At 48.0% G+C, this 21,765-nt stretch overlaps 2 protein-coding genes across 2 annotated transcripts; both read left to right on the plus strand.

Moving 5' to 3' along the window:
• Nucleotides 1-696: 696 nt before the first annotated feature.
• LOC133275071 (homeobox protein HMX1-like) lies at nucleotides 697-3,328 on the plus strand. Its single transcript, XM_061464816.1, has 2 exons — nucleotides 697-973; nucleotides 2,624-3,328. Exons 1-2 carry the CDS (start codon nucleotides 712-714, stop codon nucleotides 3,199-3,201), a joined length of 840 nt encoding a protein of 279 aa, XP_061320800.1. The 5' UTR covers nucleotides 697-711; the 3' UTR covers nucleotides 3,202-3,328.
• Nucleotides 3,329-10,725: 7,397 nt separating this feature from the next.
• LOC133275075 (homeobox protein HMX1-like) lies at nucleotides 10,726-12,591 on the plus strand. Its single transcript, XM_061464828.1, has 2 exons — nucleotides 10,726-10,995; nucleotides 11,482-12,591. Exons 1-2 carry the CDS (start codon nucleotides 10,797-10,799, stop codon nucleotides 12,066-12,068), a joined length of 786 nt encoding a protein of 261 aa, XP_061320812.1. The 5' UTR covers nucleotides 10,726-10,796; the 3' UTR covers nucleotides 12,069-12,591.
• The last annotated feature ends 9,174 nt before the right edge of the window (nucleotides 12,592-21,765 follow it).

The following is a 21,765-nucleotide window of genomic DNA, read 5'->3' on the forward strand; positions in this document are numbered from 1 at the left end:
AGCGCTCGGCGGGGGGTGGCGGGGGCGATCATTATTATTAATTATATTAATATAACGGCGGTGTCCGCGGCGCGGATTGGCTAGCTGGGCTGCGCGCTGAGCCTTCTACAGCCAATGGAAGAGCCAGAATGTGGAGCGGCCAAGCCCGCCCTTTACACCCCCCACCAAACACTGCCGCCCCCCCCCCCCCGGCTCCGGGATTTGCTCCCTAATTGACCTAAATAAGGAGTTCGTGAGTGACAGCCCCACGGTGGCGCGCGCACCTTCCGCACCGCACATGCACACTCACACGCATCGGTCTCGCCGCGCTCCGCGCATCCCCCGCGGACGCCCCCCCCCCAACTCCTTGGCCGCGGCGCTCCGCCCATCCCAGGATTCCCCCTCTCGCGCCCAGCGTTTAACTCGCGTGACATTTTTATTTCGTTATTAGCGTTTTCGCGCAGAATCTGGCGCCTCCGATGGGTTGTCGGGCTAGGTTTTTTTTCCTTCCCCGTTCCCTTCCCCTCCTCCCCCTCCCCCCTCCCATCCTAGCTTGCAGGAAATGATGGCAAACCGCGATCTGAAATGATTACTCCGGAAAAAAACCCTTTTATACCAGGAGAGCATCCACGGGGCTAGGCAGAGGCGGGAGGCGGCTGCTGGGCAGCGGCGCGACGAGGAGCCAGCCGCCGGCTGAGCCGGGACCCCCCCGTCCCGCACTCCTCTCCGACCATGCCGGACGAAGCCACGGAAAACGCCGGCTCCACCTCCGCCCGCGTCTCGTCCTTCTTCATCGAGGACCTGCTGGGCACCGAGAGCGCGGCGGGCCGCGGGGCTCGGCGGGCGGCTGCGGGCGGTGGTCCCCGCGGGGCTCCGCGCTGCGGGCCGCGCTCGCCGCTCCGCCTCGGCGCCCCGGGCTGCCCCCTCCGTGACGCCGCCGTCGGCTGGTACCGCCGAGCGCACGCCGCTTTCCTGGGCTGCGCCAGCCCCGACAGTAAGCCGCCTTTTCCTATCCTTGATGGCCAGGCCCGGCTGGGGATGGGGAGGGGATGTCTCTGCTCCCCCGGGGTGTCCAGTCCCGTTGCACACTCCACACCCCCCCCCCTCGCAGGCAGACGCTGAGTGGGACGCGTGGAGAGCCCGCAGCCCTCGCCCTGGCTCTGCGGGCAAATCTCCGGAAACGCTCCTTGTGTGTGCGGCACCTGGAGCCTCCGCCTCGCCGCCCAAAATGTAAACAGGGGTCGTGTGCTGGCTCAGGGTTTTTTTTTTCTTTTTCCTCTCCTCCATCTCTTTTTCTTTCTTGTTTTTTAAGAGAGGTGTCTGTTTTGTTTTTATATATATATGTATATATGTATGTGTATATATATATATATATTTTTTTGGCACCCCATCATGCCAAAAAGATGGGAAGCAGGAATTTGGGCAGCCAGGGGAGCCGTCGGGCTGAGCCCTACGCTGCCCTCCTCCAGCAGCGCAGCTGGGGCAGGGGCAGGCTGCGGGAACCCCGCTGGAAAGGGAGCTGGAGGAAGAACCTGGGTTCGGGAGGCAAAACTAACATCTGAAAAAGTTTATGGGCTGCCATCGGTTGGTTATTTTTATCCTGATAGAAAAAATATTGCCTTTCCACTCGTCTCTATGATCCTGCACGAGCCTTTAGAGTTCTCACGATTGCTCAGTAAGGAAAAGAGGCACGAATAGTAATCCTCTGAGTTTGTTTTCACAGATATAGGTTTATTAATATTTTTAATTTCTCTCAAAACTACATTTAGAAACAGAAATCTATTCTAGAAAAAATTGCCTTAACTTTTTGCCTTTTTTTTTCTGTTATGCTTTTCTCTTGCTCTAGAAAGAATAGGATTTTTTATCTCCTTTGAAACTGCAAATGGAGAGAGCAATGTTGGAAATTCCTCGGTGACATGCTGGGAGGCAACGTCCCGATAACAGAGTAGCTGACCCGATCGTTTGGTTTATCAAGTTCAGAATAACGTGAAGGGAAAATACTTCTTTTTAACCTCTCTTTATATACACACATGCACTCCTATACTTACCACTTCTACACACAGCAATACACTTATGTGTATGTACGTGTAAGTATATGTGTGTACACATGTGCGTGAATATATTTGTGCCGTATGTGTGTAAATATATACGTGTGTATATAAATTAAAGCTCAAGTGTAGTCATATGTGTACATACAGATATAAAAAGTACATACTTCTATTTAGATAATGTGTGTATGTACATCTCCGAATATATACGTGTGTGTATACATACACATGCACACTTGTATATTTTGTGTAGAAAAAAGGTACACATATCCGCGTGAAAATACATGCATACACTTTGCTGTGTCTACACATACGCACATACGTGAGTGTGTACATAGCTGAGGGTATGTATACATACATGAAACACCATCTAGGTGTTTTTATATAAGTATATAAGCTTGTGTGTCTACACAAACGCTAGGCGGGTTATCCCAGGAGAAGCAGCAGCGGCAGGAGCCATTGCCGGCGGGCCGGCCCCGGCCCCGCTCTCTCCACAGCGGCGCCGGTGAGCGGGGCAAGGGCCGGGCGATGCTCTCCCTCTCCTCCCCTTGCCCGGAGCAGCAGCTCCACCTCCCACCCTCTGCCTCTCTTCGCAGCCAGCGACCGGGACTCGCCCGAGCTGCCCGAGGAGCCGGCAGAGCGGGAGAGCAGCGGCGGACGGGCGGCGGTGCGGGGCCCAGCGGGAGGACGCTCAGGCCTGAGCGGCCGCGAAGAGGAGGAGGAGGAGCGCGGAGAGGAGCCGGGAGAGCCGGAGCAACGCGCCGCCGGCCGCAAGAAGAAGACGCGCACGGTGTTCAGCCGCAGCCAGGTCTTCCAGCTGGAGTCCACCTTCGACGTTAAGCGCTACCTGAGCAGCTCGGAACGGGCCGGGCTGGCAGCCTCGCTGCACCTCACCGAGACCCAGGTGAAGATCTGGTTCCAGAACCGCCGTAACAAGTGGAAGCGGCAACTGGCCGCCGACCTGGAGGCGGCCAACCTGTCCCACGCCGCCCAAAGGATAGTGCGGGTCCCCATTTTGTACCACGAGAACTCGCCGGCGAGCGCCTTGGGCTTCCCCCTGCCCCATATGTCGCCCCCCTTGGTGGGCTTCTCTAGCGGCGTCAGCTACCCCCTGGGCACCTTCCCCGCCGCCTCCATTCCGTTCCTACGATCGCAGATGACAGGACTCGTCTGAGCTCCCACCTGTACCCATCGCCCCCTCCCCCGGCTCCCAGCTCCACCCCCATTCCCCCGGAATTTTCATTTCCCACTCACACCTTTCTCGATTTTCTGCTTTTTGATTTTCTATTTTTTTTTTTTTAACGTGCAATAAACTTACTTTTGGAATAAACTCGGAGCCACTCGCAGCAGCCGGAGGGAACAGAAACGACTATGAGGACCACGCCATGAACAGGGAGCGGCTCCACGGGGCTCTCCCTGCTGCGCATCCAAAGAAAGTGCAGCCCCGTAGCAGTGGTCAAGCCCTCCCCACCGCCTCGGTCCCGGCTGACACCGACCGGCGTTTTCCGTGGGGCCCGCAGCTCCCCCAAACTCTTCCTCCCCGCTTTCCGCAGAGCTGCCGAGCCTGAGACGAATGTAGCTATCGGCCGGGGCCCCAGGGACTGCGAAGCTCGCTTTTCTCCCCTCTAAGCGACCTTCCTCAGGTCCTCCGCTGCCCCGGGCCAGCGCTCCTGCCGGGAGACCTTTCCTTGTCCCCGGTGCCCCGGCTGCGCTTCGTGCAGAGCGGGGACTCAGCGGATCTGCCCCCAGCAGCTTCTCCAGGGCCCTTTGTTTTAGCCACTTAATCCGTAAAGAACATCCCCCCTTTCCATTGTTACTCTGATTTTCACCCGATCGATACCCAAGCATGTGCTGGTGCCCCCTGCTTCTTCCCGCTGGAGGCTTTTTGATTTGAAACAACTTGAAGGAAAATTGTTGGAAGGAATTCGATGAAGCCCGAGCTGTGAGGATTAGATTTCTTTGTTTTAGTTTATATTTCCCTTTCAAACGGTCGGCTAAAATACACGGTTAAAACGTATATACACATATAATTCAACATACTGCATTTTTACCAGTGGGTTTGCCACATTTCCGTCTCCTGAGGAGGCTGAAGAAAGCGCATCTCAGTTCTTCCGTCTCTTAACGGTTTGTGTAATCGATTAATAGTTCGTGCTGGTAATTAAAAAGGAAGGAAAGAAAAATAATCAAGTGGGGATAGACTGGGGAGCTGTACGGCTAGTTATGCAAGCTAACCTGTAATGTGATACTATATGAAGTATTATGCATGCCACTCTATTTTTTTTCCTTTAATAGTTGTTTCTTTTCCCCCTCTCTACCCACTGCTAAAATGAATATCGGATCTATCACTGTTTATAAAGGTTTGAATTTCATTTTCCAAATATTAAGGGGGAAATGACCTTATAAAACACAGCTTTGGTGGAAGGTCAAGCTTTGATCCTGCGTTTTAGAGCATAATCAGGTGTAACTGAAGCGACCAGCTCGGAGCACTCTGTGTCCCCGCAGGGAGAACCGGGTGCTGGATCTACCAGGGTACGTGCAGGCGGACCTGCCTCCAGTGAAAGAAGAGCGTCTAATCCTTGCTGTTTCCTACGCTTGACATTGTATTTGGACCAATCTCACCGTTTTTTGGTTTGAAATAGATCGTCGAGATGCGGTGGAGCTTCAGCTTTGATACGAAACCTGAGCAGAAGGAACAGTGGCGGATTACAACCTCTCCAACACCTCCTCCCCCCCCCCTTTTTTTTCCCCCCCTTTTTTTTTTCCTTTTTTTCCGCTTTGGCCTGAAACGCGGCTACATACATCAGTCTGCGCAGCTAAATCAGGGTGCTGGAAGCCTCAGAAGCACTCGAGAATGAAATACATCTAGATATGCCGGGTTCCTGAGAAAAGTACTAACTTGCCGGGATGCTCGTTTCGATTTGAGCCGCGTTTCTGGAAGTTGCTGTTTTGGGGGCTTTACTTACTTTTATTTTCCCAACTGCTATGAAATCCCTCGTCTCACCCCGGGAGATCTTCGCCAGCTCTTTTCTTTGCATATCCTTCAAACACCAGCCTTCGAGGCTAGTCCTTATGCAGCCCGGCCCTGAGTGGTGTAAGGACTGGGACGCGGGGCTGGGGGTGCCAGGGCCCCGGGCGGGCTTCAGCCTTTCTATGTGCAGAGTAGAGGACCCGGGGAGATATTTTTCTCGGGGCTCAGCCCCTTGACTCAATACCCTTGAGAGCCTGGCTGCCCCTGGGAGAAAGCTGGCAGAGCGTTTCCCAAGTCATATCCAGCTCCCCAGATCCCCCAGCGTTACCTACTGGAACAAAATCCTGACTCACTACAGTCATATCAGAGTAGATTGTAATGCAACGCGAAACTTAACATGCCTGCCACTCTCCACATGCCTTTTCTTTGGAGTAACATATGAGATTATAATACTTCTGATTCTACTAAATATTCTTTTCTTGGAGTTAAGGAACTGGCAGGGCTCAATGATCAATCGGATTTTTAAAATGTGTTTTGACATTAGTTTGTTTTTTAAAGACGTGCTGATTATATCAATAAACAGATTTTTTTTTCATACACTGTACTTGTAACTTATGATCATAGTAAAATATTAAAAGGTGCAAGACATGAATTCATCTAAGAAAAAGTGTTTACTTACGCCTTATACTGTACCTGCAGAAAGTGCTTTGTGGTGGCTTATTAAAAGTATGTGCTGAAAGTAGGAGCATATACACCTCAGGTTTCTTTACCTCGTAGCTTTTTTAATGGCACTTTTCCTTGTATCTGCTAGCAAGAAATTTCTGCAGGATGCAGAGGAATAGCCAAGCAGCAGCCATAGTCCCGGATGTATGTGCACTGACAATTTCAACAGGCAAAAAACCCCGCTAAATCCCAAGCCCCCTCCTCAAATCAGGACAACAGATTCTTGGCAGTTTTATTCTCCGTGTATATTCTTTATTAAACAAATCAAAGAAATAAGAATCACACATTGTGATCCCTCTGCACACAGAACGCTAGAAGAAAAATGTTGGCGGACTGTAAAACTCAAAGTAGTTTCACAAAGGCTGTTTGCGACATATAGAGACATACGTTGCTGCTTTATAGATCAAAGCAACCTCAGAATAGCTTTAAAATAAATCCAGTTACAGTACAGCTGTAATATTATTATGCAACATAAATCCTTGTCTGTTGACATTTATTTAATGAATGTTGCTACAACAGCTTAGCTAGATGGCACTCCAGAGGCGAGGCAAAGGAAAGCCTTGCCAGACTGCTCACAAAGATAACTTGTGTTTATTGGACGCTATTAAAAATAATTAGTGAAAAGGTTTATTTTCTTTTCATTTTAAGCAAAGCAAACGAAAATCAAATTCGGGTCCGAACTGAACGTCTGGAATAAATTCCTGGTGTAGATGCCTTAAAATGTTATTATTAATTACACTTTAAATGAAAACGATCGATATGCTGCAAAGCACCTTGTTAAATGGCGACTTTGCAAATGGTATATTGCTCACCGGCTTAAGCTGGCCTATAACTTTTCTCGTAGACATGGGTCTAAAATATTCATGCAAATCAATACTTGATAAATCTCATAGGTGCGCACTGGCTCCACTGTTGAACAATTTATTTGGATCGATTCCTCCCCCCTTTCTCTTATGCTACATTACCTTGGGGCAGCCTGGCTCTGCTCCCGCCCCGCTCTCACCATCGATCGGGGGAGACTCGCTCCAGGCTTCGGCGGGCTCGCAGCATTTAGTGCTCTCAACCTCAAATAAGATCCAGGCAATTCTCTTACATTTCCCGTCCCATTGCCGATTAATATAACTTTATGGCGGGTGTCTTAATGTTTCATTTACCTACCTTGAGTTTCTCAACTGTTCTTAAGGATCCTACGTTATCATTTCTATGTTGTGAGATACAGGAATGTAAAAAAAAAAAAGAAAATATTAATGGAACTCTAGATGTGTAACTAAAATTTTTCCTCTTTTCTTGTCTTTTCTTGTCTTTTCTTGTCTTTTCTTTTTCCGTTTTTTTTTCTTCTTTTTTTTTTCTTTCTTTCGTCTCCTCTCTTCTCCTCTCCTTTCCCTTTAGCAACTCACATCTACTGAACAGCCGAGAATTAGTAACTTTGTTCGCAAATCCCCTCTAGGATTTTCCCCGCAAGCCTCTGGTGTCGAGCGCAGGAGTTACATGGAGGCGATTTGGCCGAGGACTTTGACCTGCCCTCAGAGGGGAACAGAAGGGTTCGGGCAGGGACGCTCTGTCCTGGGGTCACCTCAGAGGCTCTGTCCCGCACCTCTGGGTGGAAGGGTTCAGCTTAGCGCCCCCAACTCCCTGGAAAGCCTGCTTGTGTGTAACATTTGCAGCTGCCTTCCACCGGGCCAGAGAGAGAGCTGCTTTCCTCCCTATGAAACGGATGTCCCCGCTGTCCTGACCGGCGCCAGGAGGGGATGACAGCCAGCAGGGGAACACACCATAGCAATTGGCTATATCCAGCTAATGCCGAACTCCCAAATCAGGTTTGTTTCGGGGACCAAAGCCATCTGATTATTTTTATGATCTTTTCAGACAGCGTTTCTGTTCTGGACCCGCCCACCGGGAGAGCCGAGAGGAAGGCGCGAAGACCGGGGTCTTGTTTGCAAAGGGGTGTGAGATCCGGAGAGGGCCCATGTTACCCTCGAGTACATAGAGGGACAAACCAAGCTCGGTTCCGTAAGCCAAGCGAGCCCGGACTCTTTGGCTTTTCTGGGGAATCTAATCAGATTTCATTTCCATCAGATTTAGATTTGGAAACTTTCTGTGCTTTGAGCTAAAATGGAAATGAAGATATGTCTGCTGGGTAATTTCTGGTAAAAAGCTTTTCCTAGGTAAAAGGTTTCCACTCAACATGATATTAGCTTCTAATACAGGAATACATTATTCAGAGAAAAAGGGTCGCTCTTCCTGCGCTGCTGCTCTGCGGTGCCGGCCTCCATGTCGTGGCATGTCCCAGGCGACAAGATTCCACCCGGATAAAATACAAATGAAACGCGGGATTAAAAAGTACCAGTGTCAGGAAATGCCTACCCATTGTAAGGAAAGTAGTTACTTTTAACCGACAGAGTTTCGGAATGTCCACTTGGGGAGTGAACAGCGATCGTGCGGAGCAGTGCTGCTGGGGGGACCCCTCTCGGGCAGCGAGACCGCCTTTTCTGGCTCAACCAGTGCTAGGAGAGCCCAGGCAAAGCCACCCTTGGCAGAGATGGGATGAACCATCCACCTGGCAAAGCCTCTGGCTTCTGCCAAGGTCTCCCACCCCGTCGGACGCCGTCACTCCCCACGAGTTTTGGGACAAATGCATCTCGGAGGGGTTGCCTGGGGTCTGAAGCAGACCCAAGAGGGGAGACACCCTCCGTAGGGGTGCATTTTGTAGGCGGTTGGTTGTGTGTTGCAGGATACACTGGGATCAGGCTGTCAAATAGACATACGAAGCCAAGTCCTTAAACCTTCCCTGAAGATAAGGAAGGACACTAGGAGAGGGCATGAGGAGCCCGGTACGGGTCTGGCTTGTAGGACTTGCTGCAGGGGGTACCCCGGAGGCTACTTTTGTTGAAACTGAATTGATTCTACCTTGCCCCAGTGCCTGGGGAGACCCGGACTGTAGTGTGTTCCCTCGCTGGGCAGGGTTTTGTCAGGGAACACAAACCCGGATTTGTACAGCGGCCAAATGGGGCTAGGAAAAGAGAACAGCCTTTCCCGGCTGACTGTAGAGAATGGAGTCTCCTAGTGCTGGGCTCGGACTGTTGAGGGTGTGGAGGAGTCTGTGATGAAAAAATTGGGCTTTGAAACTTATGTCTCCTTCTTCAATTTCCTTCTTATTTTCTGCATTCTTCAAGTTTTCTTTTTCTTCCAAGAAAGTGTCTTCTAGGAAAACACACTGAGTCAATGCGTTTGATTTTTTTTAAAGATGGATTTCTGCTAGACTAAAAGGGAAATGGTTTGCAGCAAGAACAGATGTGAGCACCTGGGATGTGCCCTGCTCACAAACAGCAGGAGAGGAGGCCGAGACAGGAGCGCAAGGCAAAGACTGTTCCCGCCTGTCACTCAAGTGCTCCAAATTATACCAACTCACAGGGAATTTCCTAACTCATCTTTTCAGCTGCTTCTTTGCATTTGGTACCACTGTTCCCCGTCCCTTCCCTCGCCCTGTCGCTCCTTCTAAAGGGACTTTTCGCTCCATCAGAACCACCAGTACAGGAGATTGCAACAAGTTCAGGCATTTGGCCAATAATCGTGTTGATGGAAGACATACATATATATATTCCTCCTAGTGGAAACCGTACAACTCTTCAGAAGATGGCTGTACTAAAATCTGAATGCACCTATAAAGTGAAACAAATTTCATGAAAAAGAGCTGAAACCCGTTCTCTCAAGTACCAGCGCATTAAAGATTAACGCCTTAAGATGCCCTGATTTTAGCTCGCAGAATCTCTGGCATCACAATATTTAAGAGACTGTCAGCACTTCCATTGTCAACTGTTTTTCAAGGGCTTCTCGCTTGCCCTCAGCAGTTTTCGTAGTGGAAACCTCGAAAATAGGACTAAAAGGGCTCTTAAAAGCCGGTTGGAAACATTTTCTTGTCTTTACACATGGTTGCAGGGAGGGAAGGGGTTCTCTGCGATCCAGAACGAATGGTAACTCTAGAGTCGCTGGATCTTGAGTCATGCAAACGGGTTTTAAAAAGTTGCAGTGCTTGTAGGTGGTGGGGACAAAAAAATTCTTTATTATACGGGGAAACAGATCGATCTTTCCCCAGGTCCCGCAGGCGAACCCTCATTCATACCCAAAAGATATCCCGCAAGGTGCAACCCTCCAGCTCACCATCCCGTACTAAGTGCGAGGTCTCATACAACTTTTAGCTCTTGAAAGCTACAGAGCTCTGTAGAGCCACGGGCGTGTGTATGTGTGTGGATTTCAGGGTGGCCTGACATCACGGGGCTTCTTGGAAGGAAAAGGGATTCCTTTCTCCCCAGGGAAACTCTGCATGATTGGCTGAAGGTCTGCAGGTGGAAGAACCACAGGGAAGGGACTCGGGCTGTGTGAATTGCCCTTCCCAAGGGCCTCCCACCTCTTTACGATGGCATCATAATCTGCAGCAAATGCCCCCAGCAGATTGTCCGGGGTCGTGCAGGTGCTGTACAAACAACACGGAAGGGATTCGCCGGCTCCCAGCTTCCCTTTTCTCACTTTCCCTCTCTCACTGCCACCACTGCTTTTCCTTGCCGCACCCCACCCCATCTTTGCTCTCATTGCCAGTCCTCTCCCTCCACCCTGCTTCAATTCAGAAATCTCCATCTTGCCATCCCACCTCCTCCTCGCCTTTCCCGTGGGCCCTCTTGGGCCTTACTCTGCCTTCCCTCCACCCCAACAGTGACGGTCCTGACAGGAGGGCAGCCAGCCCTGACCTGCTCTGCTCTGGCTGCCCTATGGAGGAGAGGAAAGAGGCACCTGGGCTTGCTCCCCTCATCCCTCCCTTTCCGCTTCCCTCCAGCTTCTTCTGCTTTGCCCTCTTCGCTCCCTTTCTTCCCTGCCACACGCCCTCCCCGTCTCCCTCCCCTGCACCACTCCCCTGTCCTCAGCCCTTTGGCTGCCTCTAGCTCCATCCCCTCCCTCCGTCGCCCCGACCCCTCCTCCCTTCCGCCGCCTCAGCCTTCCCTCCTCCCCGGCTGCCGCTGCCGCCCTCCCGCCGCAGCCAGTTCTGCGGCACGGCTCGGCACGGCTTGGCTGCGGCTCGGCACGCCATGGTGCAGCTCGGGGGCAGCCGCCCAGCCCCACCGCCGGTCCCGGCCGCTCCGCCGGCCTTCAGCATCGACAGTATTCTGCAGGTCGGACCCCGCTGCCCGGCCCGGGAGAACGGCAGAGCGCGCTGCGCGCTGCCGGAGGAGGAGGAAGAAGAGGGGCCTGCGGAGCAAGACTCCAGTAAAGGCTCCAGCAGCTCGGGTACAGAACCGGCATCCCGCCGCAGGCTGTCTCACACGTCGGGCTGGCACCGCGTACACGCAGCCACACGCACTCACACACACGCAACCTCTGCGTTCACGCAGTTGCCGGAGGAGGAACCGGGGCTCTGCGGTCGGACAAGCGGAGATGGCACCGGCACACGCACACGCACCAACCTGCTCCCAGGGACTTTTCCAGGGTGTTTTACCCGCTCCCGGCCTCCTTGGCTGTTTGTGCCGTGTCCAGGAGCCCCTGACTTTGCATGCAGCTGGCAGAGAGATTTCTTTAGATCCTTACTGAATGCTCCTAAGCCTTCCTCTCCCCTTTAAAGGGGGAGACGGGACCCAGCTCTCGGCAACCCCCTCCCTTCCCTGTCCCACCTCACCCTTCGGCTCCATCCCCTCTCCCCAGCTTTCAGCCGGGCCGTGCATGCGGGGCGCGGGTGCGGGCGGAGGCGGGAGCTGATGCTGTGCTTTGCCGTTGCAGGCAGCGAGCCCCGCCGGCTCGGGGACGAGGGGACAAACCGCGGCCTCAGCCCGGAGGTGGAGGGTGGCGGTGGATTGGGCTCCCCGCTCTCTACGGAGGGGATGCGAGGGGCCCCGCAGCCGCCACCGCGGGATGCCGTGGGCTGCGGCGGGGAGCGCGGCAGGTCGCCGGCGACGGGCGGCAGGAAGAAGACGCGGACCATCTTTTCCAAGAGCCAAGTTTTTCAGTTGGAGTCCACCTTCGACGTGAAGCGCTACCTGAGCAGCTCGGAACGGGCCGGGCTGGCGGCTGCGCTGCATCTCACCGAGACCCAGGTGAAGATCTGGTTCCAGAACCGCCGCAACAAGCTCAAGAGACAGATGTCGGCCGAGCCCGAGGGCCCGAGCCCGACGGAGCCCCCGATGGAGCCGCCGCCCCCCGCCGCGGCGGCGGCTCTCTCCTTCCCGGCCCTTTACAAGGACAGCCCCTTGCTCAGCCGTTGCTTGCTGCCGCTGCCTTTCCCCCTGCTTTATCCGGGCAGCGCCATCCCCTACCTCTGCCTCCCCGGCCCCGGCAAACACTTCAGCCTGGTGGACGGGGACGTATAGCCTCTCTCCCGGCCCCCGACTTTCCTCTTGATGGGGGCCGTCCCGGTGTTATTTATGCCCTCGCCGTGTCGGTGGGGTGTCCGGTTTGGCCACAGCCGGCGGCAGCCGTGACTTGTCCCACGGAGGGGCAGCCCGGGCTCCCCTCACGCTTGTTCGTGGGCCGCCGGCACGTCGGTAAAGCTTGAAAAGGCGCTGCCAGCCCTCCCTGGTTCTTGCAGCGCTTTTTCTTTGGTCAGGACGGAGGAGTTAACACGGAGCCACCAAAGAAACGGGGATGTGTTCTGCCTCCCTCCCTCCCGAATTATCTAGTGCCTGTATTGGGGGAGCTGATGCCCTGCCTCAGACCACGGGATCGGTGTCCCCGAGGCTGCCTCAGCTCCGTGGCCGCCTCTGTACAGTGAGCCGAATCACTTTTAATACAGCTTGTAAAAGCGAAGGCCGCCATGTGTTCCACCACTTTGAACTCGCCACCTGTGATAACCCTCTGATTAACTCCTTTCCATCTTTGACATTATCAAATTGTAAACACTTTTCTTAAATTGTGGCTCTGATTTATTTTTTCCCCTGCAGAGTATATCAAAGCTCTCTTTCACACTTTCTGTGCTAACTGGTTCTTAAATTGTGGCTCGTCTGATGTTTTTTTTTCGCAGAGCAAGACAAGCTGTCTCATACTTCTTGTGCTCCCCCCTCACCCCGAAATCTCGTAGGACAATTATATCTGCTATCCTATAGGAAAGATTATTTTTCCCTTATAGATCTCCAAATGTTTTTGTCGTTCTTTGGTTTCCAAGTTCACACGCTTTATATTCAAACGTTGGAAATAAACCTTCTCATAAAGCTGAGACGCATGCCTTTTCCATACTGTTACTGTTGGGCAGTATCAAACGAAAGGTATTTCCTTCGTTCCATCGATGGTTTTTATTTTAAAAATAAAGCTTAAAAACACAATGGTGCCATTACGAAATTAACCCGTGCGTGCGACAATGGGCAACTTGTCTGGTGTTTCGGCTGGAGGAGAAGGGATTTTCTTCTCTATTCCCACTCCCCTCCAGTTTGTCTCTCCGAGGGCAGTTAACGAAGGTGTGTACCGGCCCCCGTTCGAGCTGGGGGCAAGAGGACTCCGTTGCGGTTCCCCCCGGCGGGGACGGACAGGTCCCGGGCGCCTCTGGGTGCCGAGCAGCCGGGAGCCGGTGCCGAGGCAGCAGGTGCCGAGGCCGATCCGGCGCCCGCCGAGCCCTGGGAAGTGTCTTCGGCTGCTCTGTGGGGTTTTCTCACGGCTGCTCTTATGTGGGAGCTTCCCTTGACCTCTCCTCCTGCTTTATAACTGGTCTCGAGTTAGCGTCAAGGAGCAGTCTCACGGGGTGCCCTCGCCCTGGAAAATTAATACTACAGGGGCTGTTGCAAGGGCAGCTTCTCGAAGTGGACGCGCTGGAGGGGAGCTGCCGGGAGCACTTCACGGCTCAGCTTTCCCCTGTTTTAGCTCCCGGGAAGGTGCAGTCGACGAATTAAGGGTTTGCATCACACAACGACCCTTCTTGTCCAATTTGACTTTGTAATGATTATTAAGATTAATTCTTAATTAAGATGTTAGATCCTCTGAATACGCTAGTTACTCCGTGGCTGAAACCATTTGGAGACACAGATAAGTGCGATGTCCTTATGTCCAAGCGGTAGTGGTTCGTGTCTGCCTCTTTTTCACGATTGATAATCTACAACGAAACCTCCTTTTGGTTGTTATTTCTGTTGTCGACACACCCTAACTCGATTAACCCCACGAGATTAATCAATACCGATAGAGGGTAATCTGTTTTTTTTTCAAAATCCGTACTAATGGATCAGATGCCGCAGCTAAACACTAAGGTCACTTTCTTTAGTTCTTTGACATGGAACAAAAATTCATTTAAAGAAACTGCCCTTCTACATTAGCGCAGCTTCAGACGTCTACATGATGAAATATTTTATATAAACAGTCGCTATTCGGCAATTAATCCACTTCTCACCGCATTCATCAAACCATTTTCAGTCTTATTCTTCCATCTGTTTTATCAATTTGCGGTCCGAATTGTTGCTGGACTTACAGAGGCAAAGAAAATACGACTCCCCTCAAAAGGGAAGAGTTATTTTATAATAAATACAACAGAAATAGATCTTCTGCATGTCGTAGATGCAGTGCATAGTGCGAATTCACAACTTGCTGCCGAGCAAAGTTACTATCCTTAGGAGTTAGTGATAATGAATGCCTGAAACGGCCGGGTAGCTAGTAAAGTTAATCAGATGCCGAAATACTTTTTTTTCCCAGAAAGAGATAACTGCTTGTGTTGAGATCATTGGCCAAAAATATTAACCAAGCTGTTGGTACTGGGTGTAACACGGCCAGTGGCCGGGTGGCTTTCTCTGAAGATAACCAAGTTCAGGATGTACCAGGAGTCCCAGTCAGCGCTGCTCACACTGGATATTCGTGACATTTCTTTTTGAGTTTAAACCAGTTGCATCTGCAGTTATAAATAGCTCTTTCCTACAAGAAGAGATGGCTACTAGCCACCGTACAGCCGGGGATTAGCACTGGATAATCTATTGATGGGATACTTTTAAAACCAAAACAAACTGCAACAAAACTAAACAAAAAAACCCTCTGTGAGCACTTGCAAACAATTTGAGAATTAAAAAAACCCAACAAAACCAAACAAAAACCAGACCCCAAGCAGTGATGGAGCCGAGATTTTTAAATGTTCTGTTAGCATTTGACACCATGAAAAGAGATATTGAGACTAGGCGAGCAGCGAGTGGAAGACACTTTGTGCTTCCATATTTAAGCAATGCTCTAGTAAAATATCATACGCAGTGATGCAGATTGTTGTTTTTTTGTGGTGTTTTTTTTTAGAATAGTTAGAGCCCCTACCTTTGTTAGCGTGGCACGTATGTGAGGACAGGCTGGCTCACAATAGCCTACAAACTGAATAGAAAAAGAAAAGTATGGCTAAAACCTGGCACCTGAGTCTTCCAAAAGAAAAATCATCATCAAACACAACCTTTATCAAGAGGAAAATATATTTGAAAAGCAGCTGGATACATACATAAAGACATTGTTCATGAAACAGTGCAGTACAAGGGTTTTAAAAAGCCACTTGCTTTTAAAAGCCCCACATGGCTGAAACTTGATTTTCATCTCACCTATTACTTAAAATTCCTTGGGATTTGGATGATCAATCACACTGCTGCATGTGGCAGATTTTTCCAATTATTTCTGCTGGAGAATAAGTCTTTTAACTTCTCACTTAACTGTTGGAAGGTTTTGCAAAACTCTCTTAGGACTGCTTTTCCTTCTGGAGTCTCCTGATCAGGTAGCTCATCCAGACACTTGCTACTGTTTTGTTGTGCTTTGCTGTTCTCTGATTACCATGTACGAAGACATCTTTATGGACCAGGACAAGGACGCTGTGCCAGCCCTTCTTGTCAGCTCCCCTGCTACTTGGACGTTTGCTCATAATCAGGCTGGGGCTCATGTCTAGACTGTGAGGGGAAGGTATGGTACAGACTAGAGAGAGAAAAGTTACTCATCATAGCTCTTTGGCCCTCCCAGGGGTTGATCTAGAGTACATAAAACCCACTTGCTTCTTCTCCCCTGCTCCTGGATTTGCAGTTTTTCTTTAACTTTGGTTGGTTTGAAATGGTAGCTTGTTTTCCCTTTCCCTTTTTTAGAAAAAGGTTGAACTTACCACCCCTTTTGTATGCTCATGAGCAAAAGTAGGGCTCCATCTTCCTACAGGAAGGCTTGCAGTGTTACCCCCGAATTCAGTAATCTTTCATGTGCTGCAAGGAAGCTGCCATAGATTTACATTACAATTAGGCAAAGGAAGAGGAGTCATAGCCTTACCTCCCAGGGGAGACTCCTTTGAACCTGGGCAAGATTAATCAAATTTACGGAAGATAAGAATTCATCACAGTATCACAGAAAAGGCACAACAATGTGTCTGACTTAGAGCTGAATTTGACAGATTGAGTCCTTTAATATTTTTCTTTTTAAAGTTTGTGAAGTAGTAATATCCTCTTAGATATGATTTGAAATAGTAACTGTATTGAAAAAATAAGGTATGGATTTACTAGAGAGCCTTGGAAAAGAATGTAACTCGTTACTCCATGCATCTACATCTGCCTCAACACTGATGTTGAACACAGTTTTACATCATGAGATGTGATTGCCAAGGTTCATCTGTCACTTTGAAGTACAGCTTGCACATAAATTCTTAAAATGAAAACCTGGACACCGTCTATTACCAAAAATAAAGGCACCAAACAGTACAGTAGTAAGATTACTTACCTTGTGTCCCGTTCTGTGTCATAGTACCTAGGAAATGCTCTACCCCTAAGAGCAGGAAGCCTTTTCTTTCAGAGAAGAATTGAACTCTATAGAAGGCAGTGTGTTCTGAAGTGGGAAATGGTGATTGTAATATAATCAGTGCACAGACGGGATGACCATATCTGCCTCTGCTCTCAAGAAATCCATTACACTGGTACTAGTCTTTGCATAAAATTCATCAGAGACCAGAAAACATTACCAGACATTCCAAGAAAAATGAAATGTGAAGGAATGTCCAGTGTGAAACAGCACAATGTTCCCAGATGTGTCATCAACATCAAGTTATTTTGCACAAAAAGCAATTGAGAATATACAAGCAAAGGAAGTCTGCAAGATGAGACAATCTGCAGTAACCTACAAGGTACAAAGCAGGAGAGGAAGACACAGTCATGCCTGAAGGGGGCTCTGAAGGGGGCTGAAGAACGGCAGCAGGTAACAGATTATTATTGAATTGCCCAGCTGTGAGCCTTTTAGGACCTAGCGGACAACGGAAGCTGCTTTACAAGCAGGTCTGTGGTCAGAGGATCAAGAGTGATACCTGCAGTCAGCAACCCAATATACGAGACTACCAGGACAATGGGCTGTTGTGTCAGACCAGAATAGATGAGTGGGTTTGAGGACAAAGCCAGTGGCAGAGCTTTGTATAAAGACCTCACTGTACAAAGCCATGTCTGTATTTTCTTCTCCACAGTCTACTGCAGTCATATGTGCCCTTTGGGATAGTGATGCCTGAGCTGGTCTGGTTGGAGCAGACCCCCCCAAGTTTGCTCAAAGGTTTTTCATCAGTTGTTTGTGAATCATTATACATGGAGAAATGACAACTTATTAAACAACCGACACTTTCCCCACAGTTTTGATTTTTTCATTACTTTCACACTCAGATTTACAGAGGTCAGTAGTATGACCTTCATCAAGGATACATCTATATGAAAGAATAACTGGGGAATTTCTTCATGGTCATCTTTTGGATTTAAATTATTGACCCAGCATGGCTCTTCTCAGGTAGGGATGGCATCCTAGCAATTGATGAAGCGCTTGATTGAATCTGTATCAGCTTTCCTGGCTCTTCTCCTCAAATCTGCCAGATTTTTGCACTGATTGCTAGCTATCAGCTGAGTATAGAACAGATGTTTATGTATTTTCAGATATATTTGTATGTGTTTTAGCGTATAATGGAGCACTGAAAAATACTAAATGCTTAAGGGTTTTATTTGTGGCAGTCTCTAACTTTTTGTACATGTAGGATTGTTTGACAACTTCTCTGATGCATGCAGTGACATAAGCTATCTCTGCCTTTTTGTACAACACAAGTGAACCATCCTGGAGCCGTTATGGTATATTACTGTGTAATTTCAGTATTTGCTTAGAGAGTCATTAATGTGAGATTATAGATGCAAAGAACTCTAATTACTCGGTAGGAAATGTTGTGTGGTAGGATGTGCATGTGTTTTTGGAAGAGCTTGTAATTTGTGGATTTGTAGCTGAATATCTGCATTCAATTTCCACTATTAGATAATTACTTCACATATGTGTCTGCTTCCCCAGACTCCTAAACCTGACTTTTTAATGGATAAGGAGAACAGCACTAGTTTATATATCCTCATGTCAGCAAGCTTTTAATAACCATGTGGTAAAAGTTGTACAATTGAGATCCAGGCAAAATAGATGAGAAGACAGCATTTAAGTTAAAAAAGAAGTATGCTCAGCATTGTGAATTTATGGATTGTATCATAAAATCTGTGAAAAAGTACATGGAAAATATAGTTATGTCTTCATATTAAGGAGCTCACAGATGCTGTTTCTTAATGTTTACATGGTGTTTTTTTGCTAGATCATTTTTATCCTGAAAGAACATTTTATTGAAAAGAAGATTTCTGATTTAGAAACGCAAAATAGTTTAAAAACAAGTAAGAGCAGCAACTCAGTCATAAAGACAAATCCCACCTTTAATAAAGTCTCCCCGTAAAAGAAACTCGATCTCTCAGACATTTGCATGTCTGAAGAGAGACAGAGAATCTATAAGCATCACTATCAGGAATAGCAGATGGCAGGTACAGTTAGGACATCAGCCCCCTTTGCCATATCATTGGATTCTGATCTCAATCAATGAGGAAATGTCCCTAATATGTCTGCTTGTCCCTTTATTGTATAATCTTTTGCCCTGGGTCAGATACCAGGATCGATGGATTCTCATGTTTTCTGTTGAATTAACTGGCTTTGTATTACGAAAGGGCTACTTAGGATGGTGACAGAGGACAGTACTTGATGAACAGAAAGCACCTTCCACCATAAATCTGCCCAGGGATTAGTGTAAGCAAACACCAAGAAACATTGTAAGTGAAAGCAATTTGGGGAGAGGCGCTGGGAACTTCTGAAAAGTATGCACTTTTAAACCTGCAGCTTTTCACTCTGCAGCCATGTTTTGGTGAAGTGCTATTGTCAGAATTTGTTAGATCACTGTAACCCTCACAGATCTGCTTGGAAGCTGAGGAACACATGTAGCAAACCCATGGGTTACCAAAGTAAGTCAAATGGATTGGAAAGAGTGTCTCTTGATGAGGTCTTTTCTGAAGGAGAGTTGGGGTGCTCCTCTCAATAAAAATGGTAAGAAAACCATGGTTTAATTTAGTGGAGGCAAGCCCACACTGGAAATGTGTTGTACATCAGGCTCTTAGAAATAGCTAAAGAAAATGAGAAGCTCTTGCATCTTGTGACAGGCTGTGTGTGCTAATTTTCCACTGCTGTTTTTGCTTTCTTCTACAAGGCCCAGAGGAATATACTGTTTATATTCTCAGTTTGTTTTATATACTCAGATTATGCCAAGGCCTGTTTGATGAACATGCAAAAAACTACAATGAAGTCTCAGTTTCACATATTGAAACAGGCTGTCGAAGGTAAAGTGTATAACCTGTTCACCACTCCAGCAGGGTTTCAGAGCTGGTTCTCTCTCACTTATTGCTTCTGACCAGCAGGCCTAATTGTCCCTGCCAGCATGCGAGGGTGATTTGGCGACTAATTTGGTGTTAAATAATATATGTTGCCTTACTATGCATTTAGTAGCTAATATTGACCCAGGGATGAAAAAACTGAAAAGAGGTCAATTAAAGGAGAGGGATAGCTAGCCAAGCTGTTCACTCTCCCAGTATGAATGAAATGAAGAAGGGACTTACCTTCATCAGACCTTATAGTCCTTTTCCGGTGTCATAGAGTATCAACTTGACAAAATTTGAAAGTAACACTATGTCTGTGAAATGGGGTTTAGTCTCATTCCTACATAGAATATATGTGGCTTTTGGCTATGTTTGAAAGTATGTACATTCCAGTTCAGGTTTTAATAAAATTAGTACTTGCACCTGGCCCCACCGTTTTGTAGTGGCGATGGAACAGATCTATAATTGCAATTATTCTCCTCTTGGGTGATTTAGTTCAACTCCCTGCCTCATGCAGGATATTCCCCTACATTATTTCTACTACTTATCTAATCTATTATTGAATAGTTCTGGTGATGGTGCCTCAATTACCTCCATTACCTCTCTCCCAATGCTTAACTGCTCTGTCTGATACCATTCTCTCCTGCCCAACAATGAATAGCTTGGGCTGTATGGCATGTAGTTTTAGGCTGTATTCCTCATTTTGATCACTTTCACATTGTTTAAAACATCCACTTTGAAGAGGTTTATAGTGTCACCAGGACTTGTGCAATCTTTTCCATCCTCAGACTTATGAACTGGGATCCTGTCCAATCCTTCTACCATTGATGTGGCTCTTCTTTACCCTTTCCTGAAGTATTTATTGTGTGTGATCTGTTTTGTTTCCTTCCCAAATGCATAGTACAGTGAAGTAGTACCTAAGCTGGTGATGTACAGTAAAAGTTTAAAAAAATTTGCTACATCCCCTTTTCTTGATGTTCCAGTGACAGAATACACTGCAATGCAATGTAAATTTTCTGAATTACTGTTGTTTAGGGTGAGTGTTTTAATATATTGTTTAATTTTATTTGTAGAATGAATCTTTTTATCTCCCCACCTATTCACCTATCTGTCTGTCTGCCAATACAGCTACCTCACTTCTACTTCCACTATGCAATTTAACCACAGTATATCGATAATGCCACATATTTTGCTCACAGAAGCAGATCTATGGCTCCTACCCTTATTTTCAAGTAAGCAGCATGTCTCTCAAGAGCATTTTGCCAGTGACCCCACTGCCCTAAATATTATGTCCAAGGGAAAATGGTAAAGAAGAAATATAATTTATTATGTATTTAGCATAGCAAAATGGGACCCATCTTGGCTATGGTCTTAAGGCTGAAAAATGAGAGTGTGTTGCACATAAGCAATGATGCTGGTGGGGTGGTTGGAGATCCTCTGTTGAGTAAATATGAAGTAACTTGAAATCTGCTCCAGCTTTCTCACTGTGTGTATGCTGGAAAACAGAGTCCAGCTAGGGAGAGCCTGGGTGTCACCAAATACAGATAAGTAAACCAGAAACATCTATCAGTGAAGATTTCTATGGTTACATATATAATCTCTATTACATCTGCATGTAGCATACACACGAGCATTTTGACTGTGCATCTTTGTTATCTGCAAACAGATGAGAATGACTGGAAAAGCAGCATAATTCTTTCAGGTAGAAGGGGGAAGATGTATGTGAAGGGAACATATGTAGCATGAGGGCTGAGTAATCCCTAGGAAAGGTGTAGCCTGGGCTCAGATTAGTGCCAATTTCCTCATACCACTGCTGTGCAAGAAATGGGCTGTCAAAGGTAAAATGTGTAATCTGTTCATCACTCTAGTAGGTTTTCAGAGCTGGTGCTGGTGTCCTCTTTCCTCTATTGCTTCTGACCAGCAGATCTAATTCCATCTCATGATCACTGCAGCCAAGGCTGCCTTGGAGCATCACATTTCTCTCAGTGCCTCCCGGTCTTGCATGTAACATTTATAGGGAAGACACTTTTTCCCCTTTCTGCAACAGCTTTACTAAATGTCATGTAAAGGAACTCCAGATCAGCAAATTTCTCTGCATACTTGCCCAAGATTGAGGTTTTCCCTGCATCTGAAGAACAGAAGAAAGTAAACAATAAATCATTCAGAAGAAAAATTCTTCACTATGAGGGTGGTGAGGAGCTGGCACAAGTTGCCCAGAGAAGCTGTGTCTGCCCCACCCCTGGCAGTGTTCAAAGGCAAGTTGGATGTGGCTTTGAGCAACTTGGTCTAGTGGAAGGTGTCCCTGCCCATGGTAGGAGGGGTGGAACTGGATGAGCTTCCGACCAAAACATTCTGTGTCCCTGTGAGGATGTAAGGGTGCTTTGGTGATTAATTTAATGTTAAGTAATAC

The sequence above is a fragment of the Pezoporus flaviventris genome, unplaced genomic scaffold, assembly GCF_033815535.1.
Source record: "Pezoporus flaviventris isolate CSIRO_AGI_PZ_B2104156 unplaced genomic scaffold, CSIRO_AGI_Pfla_v1 ptg000002l, whole genome shotgun sequence".
Lineage (NCBI taxonomy): Eukaryota > Metazoa > Chordata > Aves > Psittaciformes > Psittacidae > Pezoporus > Pezoporus flaviventris.

What these genes read in the sequence shown, in the direction of transcription:
- LOC133275071 (XM_061464816.1), top strand. Translation starts at nt 712, where the DNA reads ATGCCGGACGAAGCCACGGAAAACGCCGGCTCCACCTCCGCCCGCGTC. An exon ending in GGGCTGCGCCAGCCCCGACA is followed by an intron (nt 974 to 2,623) that starts GTAAGCCGCCTT and finishes CTCTCTTCGCAG; the next exon opens with CCAGCGACCGGGACTCGCCC.
- LOC133275075 (XM_061464828.1), top strand. Translation starts at nt 10,797, where the DNA reads ATGGTGCAGCTCGGGGGCAGCCGCCCAGCCCCACCGCCGGTCCCGGCC. An exon ending in TAAAGGCTCCAGCAGCTCGG is followed by an intron (nt 10,996 to 11,481) that starts GTACAGAACCGG and finishes TTGCCGTTGCAG; the next exon opens with GCAGCGAGCCCCGCCGGCTC.